General features: G+C 42.0%; 1 protein-coding gene across 1 annotated transcript in view; it reads right to left on the bottom strand.

Annotated features, from left to right (window-relative positions):
• The window catches only part of INPP5A (inositol polyphosphate-5-phosphatase, 40kDa), a 184,681-nt gene that overhangs the window by 66,308 nt on the left and 107,062 nt on the right, over positions 1-11,311 (bottom strand). Inside the window, exon 10 of the mRNA XM_009892737.1 lies at positions 9,076-9,160. Coding sequence (XP_009891039.1) covers positions 9,076-9,160 — 85 coding nt within the window. The remainder of the gene's footprint in view (positions 1-9,075; positions 9,161-11,311) is intronic.

Below are 11,311 nucleotides of genomic sequence, written 5' to 3' on the forward strand. Positions count from 1 at the left end.
TGGCACCGCTGTCACCCGCCGGCAGCCGGTGCCAGCTGAGCCGCCCAGCTGCCAGGCGCTGCCACGCAAGGCGTGAAACATACACTCCCAACAATCACAGCGGCCGAGCCCAGCTTATAGACTGCATTATTAATTAGTTTAATGACGCTCAGCCCTATTAGAAAGCACAAGATAATTGTATTTAATTTGTGTACGTTTTAATTACGGCCCAGGCAGTGCCAAATTTGATCAACGTATCGTCTTTTCTGTTCTGCTCTGTAACTGTGTTTGTATTAATTTGCATCTGAAACAGGAGGAGCTGCTAAAGCCTGCGGGGAATAGAGTTCCTTTTAGTTTTTAAACAGTGTCATCTTTCACATCGTGAGGTTGTGCGAGACCTCTGCCTGCTGATAACAGTGTCATCTTTTCCTGTAGCCACAAATTAAAAGCAGGTTTACGACCACATGCTACTAGACCCTCCGGGGCCCCAGAGGAGGCAGCCAGAGAACAATTCATTCACTCATCTCTCCCCTTATCCATGATGGAAGCAGAAACAATTGCATCATTTAATTTACTATTGCGACGAGGATATGGCTCATTGGCCCCTCGTTGTTTTGAAGATGGATTTAATTAACCTCCTATGAATCTTGCCAATAAGCGTGGCAGCATCGGGATGGAACGGAAGATGTCAAAAAATCAGCTGCGGGGACGGGTAATCAGTATTTCTCAAGGTAGCTCTGCTGAGAGGACTTCAGACAACAGTTTTGGCCCCCGCAGAAAGCTAAGGAACATATTGAGGTAATACACTACCGACTGACCTCTGGGAATCTGAGCTCAGGTTTGACTCAGACTACTGAGAAAAAGAGAGGTAATTGAATAATTCCTAATAGCCACATATATCTTTAATGCAGAAGCCATTTGCAATCACTGGAAAATAAATAATTGCAATTAACTACACTGTTAAGTAAATATACAGTCCCTTGGGGAAGCAATCTGCATGCTTTTATAAGTCTGGCTACAATATGAAACTCATCACAATGTCTATGAGAGTAATTTATAATGAACATTTAGCAGGTGCCTCAGATGGGTTCCTGCAATTTACATTCATTAATAAAACTGTCCTTATTAGACCTGAAGTTTTATGCATTTTAATTTAACAAATCTTTATTACATTTTCATTTTACACAAGATTTTTTTCCCCAACATTTCCTAGAATCAGTTTAGCTTGTAAAGAAAGTTAAAATCTTTATGAGACAAAGTTATTTACAAGGAACTGTTTGAGAAGACAAAACCAATCCAGGATCTTGCGCGCATTTGTAACTGGAACAAAAACATGTTCTGAAGCTTGTAAGCTATTAAGAATAATTTATTCCATGATACACAGGTTTATCTCAAAAATAAAGTAATGTCATTTTTCTTTTATAAGGATGGATTAATGTCACTTTACTGAAGGAAGAAGGGAACCCTATTACAGTTTTAAACTACCAGCCACGATGGAGCAGAAGAACACATTAATTGAAGACCATGAGAAAGGAAGAACAATTCATTTCATACATGCAAAAAAGAGCTCTTTTGCACGATTTGTAGCACTATACTAGAAGCTTTCTTTCCTAACTATGTAAAGATTTAATAGGACATAGCAAAGTTTCAATAGTCCTGCTCCAGTCAACATTTAGTCAAACTTTAATTACTTTGCTACTGTTGTAAGAAGGGTTCTGCTTGCGGTAGCATTTGCATACCTCTGCCTTTTTATTTGTCCTGCTGTAAAAGCTACAGGAAGAGGGTCTGTTCTTCCCTCACTCACCCCTATTAACTAACTATTCCTCAATGCAGCGATCAGCCAAAAGACACACACCTCATCTCAGAAATTTCTAAAGAGTCTGTAGTGTTTGTGTGTCTGTGAGCCAGATTTTGAGTGGCTTAGGGGCAAAATTGCAATGTTAAAACATTGTGTGTGAAATGGCACTTCTGTTGATCTAAAAAGACGCATTAATCAGCTTCAGCTCTTGCACAAGAGGAAAGATAGAAGATTAGACTTACAAACATTGATGTAAGCCTAGAACAGGTAGAAATAGGTTTCTTAGCTGTTGACGGTTTTCATTGTCAGCATTTCCAAACCCTTCCAACTATATTCAGCAACTCATGACTACAGAGCAATAAGGTTTGAGATCAGCCTCACATATAGACATCTGCACGTCATCACTGTCTGGGAAAGACAACAATGTCTAGTTTGGTTTGGGACAGGAAGGCAGAATTGTGTATGCCCACGACTATATACACTTTCTTCTTTATGCTATTTCAGTATTTTTAATACAATTAAACATTACTAATTTCTCCCGAATGCTCACCTGTCAAAGCAAAAAAAGTCTGAATTTTTTAAAAATAAATGACTGCTGTGTTTGTAACAATGAGAATGTTCAATTCTTACTTGCACTTTTCTTGATGTATTCAAAGCATCTTCTGCAAATAATACTCAGTTGAAAAAAATACACACCCCACATATTTGTTGGCTGGAGTTTGCAAAGATCCTAGTTACTGCACAAAACACAGGACTCCACAACGAAATGGGTTCAACTTAAAATACTTCTTCAGATCTGAGTATGATCTAAATCAATGACTTAGCGTCATCAGCTCTTTTTTGAAGAGAAGATGTTTGTTGCAAAGAGAATGCGAGCTGCCTTACAGGAGGAGCTCCGTGCTCGGGGCGAACTCATCACAGCAGTAAGAGGGAGCGCTCCTGGACCGCGGCTGGCACACCCACGCGTGGTAAAAATATCTGATGCCACCACTGTTCTTTTCCAAATGAAAGACTATACTGTGCCAAGACTGTGCGATCAAATGAAAATTATGTGATTCACTGTAGCATCAGCAATATGGTAGGAGCTAAAAAGTCATGCTAGAATGAAGTTGTTCCTATTTTACTAGATAATATAAAGTCAAATGGTCAGAGGTGGCAGAGAGCCACAACGCAAGTGAATGATGGAGCTAGATACGCAACTTCTTTATGAGTAATTATTACCTTTTAAAAAACATTTAATCAGCAATTCCAGTTACGGCTTATCAAATGTCTGCTTGGCAGAAGCCTAGAAAGGAAATATCCTGGTTGAGCGTAACCCATTAAGCAGACGGGGCAGGTGCACACGCATGAATTCCTCATTTTAAGAACAGGACTTTGCTTCTTATTCTGCAGACACAGCTTGAAACCTCTTCGTAGGCCAAAACGACTGGTACCTCGAAACAGCATTTCTGTTGCTACCTTTATAAATGCTCATATATGATACACTTCATCACTCTCCAGCTTACCAAGTTACTATCAACTCTAACAAAATGTCTTTTAGTGAGGGAAAAATGAAAACTGTTTTTTCTGGGTACAAGTGAAGGTTATAATCTACCTTGAGCAAATGGATTTTGTCATTAATATGACTTTTTCCTAAAGAGCTACGGTTTCACACTGAACTTTCTATTCCTGAGTTGCTGTTCCTGGAATTGAGGAGCACGCAACTATCCTTCTTCTTTTCTTGGAAGTACAAGGAACTTTAAGAGACTTTTGAATCAGCAGTCTCAGCCAGAAAAAGGTTTTTATTCCAAAACAGTCAAAACAAGCCCAGTTTATTAAGCCTAATTGTACCTGTTGCTAAGATGGACAAATAGTATTAGGAAGGTTTACAGGCAAGAGTTTCAGTGGATAACTAATTTTTTTTTAAATATGAAATGACAGTGATTCTCAAAGTTTACTATAGACTGTTCCTATGGTCATCCGACAGCAAAACCCTCCTCCTTGGCCTAGACCCACCCAACGCCTGGACGGGGACGTAAGCAAAGCAAGGCTGGGGAAGCGCCTCGCTGAGGTAGAAGGAAGAGAAGGAGCACTGTTTCTAGGGATGAGCGCCGCGGACGCCGTGCGCTGTGGCTCTGGGCGGGTGGGAGGAGGCAGCTTCGGGGTCATGCACCGCATCAGCACCGAGTTCCACCAAAGCGCGTGGGCAAAGCAGAGCGGGAACTCTTTCCATTTTTATAAACATCTGCTCTAACAAATGAAGGGGAAAGGGCACCTCTGCATGTTAGAGACACAAAATGACAGCCCGCGCGGGACGGCAGTACGGAGGCAGCCCTACAAATCTACTGACGGGGTCACAACCCTCCTGCTTGCACCTCCATGGGTCCACGTGAATAAGAAGGCAAGGAGAGATTTATGGGACCAATTCTGCTTCCACATTGACACTAGCAAGTGTTTGTAGAGTGTACAGAAAATATTAGATGCTAGTAAGTTGTTTCTATTAAAGAAAAAAAAATATATATATAATGGTACAAGTGGAGATCAGAATGGCCTTGGACCCACCACGGCGTGAAACCCTGTGTGGTCCACAGCAGCCACGGCAGGTGACAAACTGCTTGCTCTCTGGGACTGACAGGGGAATTAACTTACTTCCTTCCATGCATTCACTCGCAGTAACTTCATTTCTTTAATTTCTCCTATCAAACAAAAAGAACCTGTCCTCCTCAGTTCTTTCTAATAAACCCACTCATTTATCCCTCCACAACCTTCAGTTCCCTTCTTATTCTTAACGTGCTTCAGAGATTTTAGTGTTCTAGTTTCCTTAAGTTATTAGCCAATCAGTCTTGTTTAATTTCAGAACCTCCAAGCGTTTACTCTATTACCTTTTTTGAAGAACCAAAACACTAACTCATAATAATTTTTAAATTTCTGGAATATTCTTCAACTTCAGCCCACAGCATACCTCATTGCTACTTCAGGTTTCTTTAAAGATGCCTCATCAAATCTCCTTTCAATTCAATTTTAGAAGATAATTTTCCAGAAATAGAAAAACTACCTTTGTCACACACACTGCTATAAATTTGCAGTGTTTGTCCAATAACCACAAAGATTACAGTCACTGATCTGTCTCATCTTTAAAATGCAGGGAGAGCAGAACTGCTGAAAAATTACAGAAGAACCATCTTCTACACAAAGAAACATCACAAATTCACGTTTCTATGAGATGTTGTGACAACACCTGTACTAGAGGCATTGCAGAGAAGCTGATACATACTAGAATTCATCATCAAACTAGTATAAAAGCTTATAGTAATTTTGTATATGTTGTAAACACTTCCATAACACATAGATGTGCTGGAGGATACCTGGAAGCTGTGGGCAAATAATCAGAATGCTGTACCAGCCAACAAATCCAGCACTGAAAAAAACCTGGTAGGCAAATCTTTGAATTTAAACAGCAGCAAAATACTCGGCCAACTCTGCATATGTAGGATTAACTGAATTTAGCTGAGCATCAGAAGAAAACTAAGGTCTTGGAGCATACCTTAACGTCATCAAAACCTGAGGAAAGGTTAAGTCTTTCTTTTGTATGTATTGCCTTACTAAATACAGTTCCTACTTACAAGGTTTATTTTTGCTAACACTTCTAGCGTGAAGGATGCTGAACTGAAGATGTTGAGCACTAGACGAACACAATGCCAGCAAGATGTATCAAAAGCAGCAGCGCAAAAGCACAAAACTAGACTAAAATGGAACCTTACCATTGGCCCTTTCCAGGCTGAGGACAACTTTAAAGTGCTTTCGATGGATGAGCTGTAGGTATTTCTCTGAACATCATCACGCCAAACCACAAATTATGCTCAAACTATACCTCAAATCTACTATAAAGCAACTGCATTTGCTATGCTTGTTATGCTACAGATGTCCTATTTCTTCCTCGCCAGTTTATCCCTCTGTACAACGCACGTGCTAACGCACACGTGGACCTCAGAATTGCCAGAAGCCTTTACCTGTTTTATTGATCCACCCCTGGATTACTCCAACAACAGTAAAGCAGATTTTCCTAGCACAAAAATCAATATGGCTTTAGATTAAGGTTCCCATAAAATGTTTAATAAACTATATACTAATGATTCATTGTCTATTAATTATGAATTAATAGGCACAGCATTTTTGGCATCTGATTTACCACACTGCACTTCAGTGTCTGGACTCCACATTTGGAACAGCTCTCAGATTCTCCCTTTCAATGGCTTAATTCAGAAAACCTTTAGAAATATACTTTATTCTTTGTGTTTAGTGTAAGCACAGTCTACTATTCCACAACGCAGGTATTGCTCATAGCATCTTAGTGTCCAAGCGCTTAGCGCATTGTGGTCTCAAGAGGGAATTCAAAAGGACAGGAAGAAAAGCAGAGATAAATTCAGTAATACATACAAAGATGACAGGTCAATGGATTAACCCTTACAATTCCTAGCATTAACTACACTGCTGAATAGCTGAACGAATGGTTAATAGCAGTTTGCACAGGCACACGTTCAAAGTGCCAGAGGGGGCCCGGGTACGTTTTGGAGCGCGCGGTCCCCACGTGAGCGCAGGGTGACTCTCCGTCCGCTGGGCGCTGGGCGTCAGCGAAGAGACCGCCTTTGGCCGTTTCCGTTCCTGTTCTGCCACTGCCGGCGGTGCACGGCCTCGGTCAGCGCTCTCCGCCAGCTTGGCAAAATGGCACAGTTGAGAAACACCATTTATAAATTAGTTTGTGAGGTGACTTGGGTTTGGATCTTATATATCTTATACATCGCTAAACCATTAGGTTCTATCCCAGATAATTCCTGCCAGAGGTGGCCTGTAACTCTGCCCTTCCAAATTACACTTTAGACACTGCTCTGCCTCCTTGGAGCCTCGGCTTCAGCGTCAGAACAGTGCTGTGTGTTTATTATTGACTCATTCAGGACTGTTCGGTGCTAAGATGCTGTAAAAGGCACACTGCCTGTACTATCACCTCTGTGTGGTGAACTGCATGAGACACCCATTTCTCAGATCTTTTGGATCTTCTGACATACCAGTTTATAAACTGTACCAAAACAAACTTAATATGACTTTAACTGTGCATATGTATGGGTAAATGAATTTGATTAATCTTCAAATTATCCCTTGTGTGCTCATATGCAACAGCATTAATTGACACCAGTAAAGCACTGACGAGACGAATGCAGTACCGTGTCAGGACCAAGCCCGCCTGTACCGCTCACACCTGTGTGCAGTTCACGCCGTGTGCATCCCCTGCGCTCAGGGACATCATTCTGTTAGAAGCAGATCGCTTTGAAACTCACAGATATAAATGTAGGAATCTTAATCCACTGGTAATAAAGAAAGCATTCTCTGCAGTTGCAATCCCGCAGACTGCCAGGCAGTCAGTAAGTTAGGAAAAACTTATAGTGCCCTGCATCAACAGTGGTGTAGGAGAGAATTCTGCTGCAGCACGACTGATAGAGATGTTCTCGGACAGCAGCACTCTCCATAATACCATCGCAGCACTAGTGAATAAAAACCAAACAGGCATAATATTTCAAAAACAAGTAATCATAGAATGGTTTAGGTTGGAAAGGACCTTGAAGACCATCGAGTTCCAACCCCCCTGCCCTGGGCAGGGACACCTCCCACCAGCCCAGGTTGCCCAAGGCCACCTCCAGCCTTGCCTTGAACACCTCCAGGGATGGGGCCTCAACAACCTCTCTGGGCAACCTGTGCCAGTGCCTCACCACCCTCACAGGGAAAAACTTCTTCCTAATGTTTAATCTAAACCTGCCCTCTTCCAGTCTAAAGCCATTCCCCCTCGTCCTATCACTCCATGCCCCAGTAAAAAGTCCCTCCCCAGCTCTCCTGAAGCCCCTTTAGGCACTGGAAGGCCGCAATAAGGTCTCCCCGGAGCCTTCTCTTCTCCAGGCTGAACAGCCCCAACTCTCTCAGCCTCTCCTCACAGCAGAGGTGCTCCAGCCCTTGGATCATCCTCGTGGCTCTCCTCTGGACACGCTCCAGCAGGTCCATGTCCTTCTTACGTTGGGGACTCCAGAGCTGGATGCAGTACTCCAGGTGGGGTCTCACCAGAGTGGAGTAGAGGGGCATTGATGATAATATGGTAACTGCAGCGTAGCAGAGCAGGATTCAGTCCTTAACGTATGCAGTATGAAGCTGCATATTCAATTATACTTTAAGTTTGTTGGTTAAATAACTGCAATGTATAAAAGATTCCAAGAAGGACGTTATCAGCTACATACGCAGTGCTGTGATGTCAAACTCCTCTCTTTCAACAGACGAAGGACCAATGCTGATGTCACGAAGGAGACCTGCACCGCACCTGGGTGAGGGGCAGCCAGCTTTTGGCACGCAGGCCCCGCGCTTCCCACCCCTTGATTTACAAAATAAAGGCTTCTGGTTTAGCAGATACATGCCTATCCTCAAAGACACCAAAAAGACACTACAGTATCTCTGAGAATTAAAGTCGAAGAACCTTGAGATTAAACTGGATTTCAACCCAGATATTATTTCTGACCCCACGTCACCTGGGGCTGAGCTTTAGCAGTAAAGTCAAGGTAATCGCAAGTCACGATGAGAAAGGTTTACTGCATTCTTTTTGGGTTTATACAAATCCTCCAGTTGCCCTTCCACGCCGAGGTGTTACTGTCACAAAGCTTTGCACAAATGTCTGCTTGTACTATTAAACTGTGGAGTTCTATCACAGATGTTTAGCAAATGTCTCTCTCTCCCCACAGAGCAGAAATATGAACCAGCACTTACTCTGCTTGCAGTAAATGATTGTGAGATTCACCGTGAGCTATAAACATACGGCAAAAGCCACAAACATACAACAGAAACGTGGTAATCCGTGCTGAAGCCCGGAGAGATTTCCAGCAAGGAACCTGCACGCCAGCCGAAGGCAGAGGCTCCTGCAGGCGCTGTGAAGACTCCAGGTCTCAACTGAGATGGGGACCTGCGTTTTCTCCTTCCTGTACCCAACACCATCACCGGGCGGCACGGACTCTGCAGCCCACGGGCATCTACAGCCGATAGTCACGTTACACACTGCTACTGAGAGGAAACGCAGCATGTCAGCCGTGTTCTTCTTAATTGCTTCAGCAGACTCACAGCAGTGATTTTCAGTTACCTGTCAGGTGTTCCTGTTAAAAGTATTCCTAGCCGAGTCTGACGTCAATATTAAGATTAGTTTGTTAAGTCACTTTTAGCTTTTCCACAGGAAAAAAATATTTGAGAAATAAAACCTGGTAGGTTCTATAAGAAAAGAAAAATAAAAGTCCTACCTCTACTACTGCTTTGGCATCCAGTCTAAAGTTGAAATCTCCGAAGACAAAATACGAAACTTTCTCAAACCGCTGATCTATAATTCTGGAAAAAAAACACAAAACAAACCACACCTGTCATTCAGCGAGGATGCACAAATACACATACCTTCCCAGCACAATCTCAGAAATAATTATTGAAATGATCAAAACTACCAGTTTATGCTGGAACCATATATTAACCATGTTTTTGGGCTGATTTTCTTCACTTAGGCAATTCTACCTCCAACCCCAGTAAAAGAATGCATTTCATTTCCCCTGTCAGGCTGAAGGAGCAATTTGGAGGAAAGCAAGTCTGCAGCAGTTGGTACAAATAATGCAGAACCGGCATTTGGGTATCACAGGAACCTCGAGGGCATCATGGAGGTACTCCACACCTTTGGCAGTTTAAGTGTACGGCTTTGGGCTGGGCACCCAAGAATTAGGAACCCCAAATTAGTGGCAAGTTCAGAATACATCTACCTTTGAGTTTACTCATCTGTACGATCGTGACTATAATGTTTTCCAGCATTTGTTGCTACTCTGAGAACTATATGAAAAGTGACGTGTTAGGGTGAAACATCAATGACCACAGCAGACAGAGAGGGACTCACACGGCTTTTCCGGGCTCAGTTATAGTTCTCTGAAAGACAGCTCTCTTTTTTGTTTAAAGCAGATTTTTACTGAGGTTGTATTTAACAGCTAAAAGGTGATCTTTCCAGATGTCGAGTAAAGATTGACTTTGTTCTCAAGCCTTTGCTCAGTACTAAACAGGGAGATAAGGCATTACTGTTCACCTTTCAAATCTTGTATTACTAAAAATTGTTATTCTATTACTAACGTACCTAGTATTAACAACAATTGTCTGATACTCCTAACAATGTGCAATTTTACATGCTTCCAGAGATCTTGGCATTTGGAAATCCACTGATTCACGCTTAATTTCAAAACAGGAATCAATACAATTAATTTCCTATCAGCAGCTGAGGAAGGTATGAAATACCTGAAACGCGACGGCTGCAGCTACAAAGAATATACACGGACAAAAGGCACAAACCCTGCATTGGTATACTAGGCGTACAATACACGAGCAACAAGGAAGAAATGCAAGGCAACACCCTGTGTACGTTCTGGGAATACGTGACTAGGGAAGCGTTACGATGCCAGAAACCCGCACCGAAACCCGCACCGAGCCAGGCAGGGACCCGCAGAGACAGGTAGGGCGTTACAGAGGGATGCACAGTGCGTCGGCTTCCTGGAACCACGCTGCCCAGCAAGGCGGCTTTCACTGCAAATGGCTTTAAAAGTTTTAATGCATCACATCCACTTAGACTTTTCAAAGCTATAAAGAAAGATACAACATTGGATTTGCAGTGAGATACTGCTTCTCCTCTTCAAAACATCTCACATTTTTAGTCAACAGTAAGCTACTACATAAGGAATATTATTCTATTGAAAAATTAATGTGCGTTGGACCTAAGGTAGTGATCATTTGAAGCAAAATCTCTCGCAAAGACTTATCTGGTAGGAAAATCTCCAAATCCTCCATTCAGCTGACAAATTATTGCAGGTACTGTTAATAAATACTGTCTACTGTCAGCTCCCAGCAAGCACCGAGAAAAACCTGTCACTCCTGACCTGTACATAACATTAGTTTGATTAGTGCCCTCATGGCACATTAAAGGAAAATGAGAACTTAAAAGTTAAACCATTTACATTACCACAATTTGCTAACACTATCATTGCAAAATCTGATACGCAACTTGCACATAAGAAAAACTGATTTTGCTTTGCCAACTTTCCTGATTCATACCTTCGTTTTGGCTTTGCTCATTGCCATTTACTGCCGACAAAGAAATGACAGATATTGCAGGAATGACATCAAGGTCTAGAGAAGGCCTCTTAAAACAAATTGATATTATGAGAATGATGCCTGTGATTGTATTATGCAAAGACGGATTTTCCAAATAAACAGACTATTCCAAAAATAGCCAGTTAAAATGTCTCCTAACCGATGAACAAAACAGCTGATTAGTCTGCTTCTGATCAATTAATTAAAATTCAGTCATTTCATAGTCTTGCACATTACCTGATTTAAACATGATTTGCATACAAATCAATGCCAGCTTTAAAACTGATCATTTTAACCAGTTGTTCCCCTTGTAGCTTGTCTTGGTGGACATTGTGGAAAGAGCGTCTCCTGATGGGCTGCAGCAAA

This window comes from Charadrius vociferus, unplaced genomic scaffold, assembly GCF_000708025.1.
Source record: "Charadrius vociferus isolate BGI_N301 unplaced genomic scaffold, ASM70802v2 scaffold38, whole genome shotgun sequence".
Classification (NCBI taxonomy): domain Eukaryota; kingdom Metazoa; phylum Chordata; class Aves; order Charadriiformes; family Charadriidae; genus Charadrius; species Charadrius vociferus.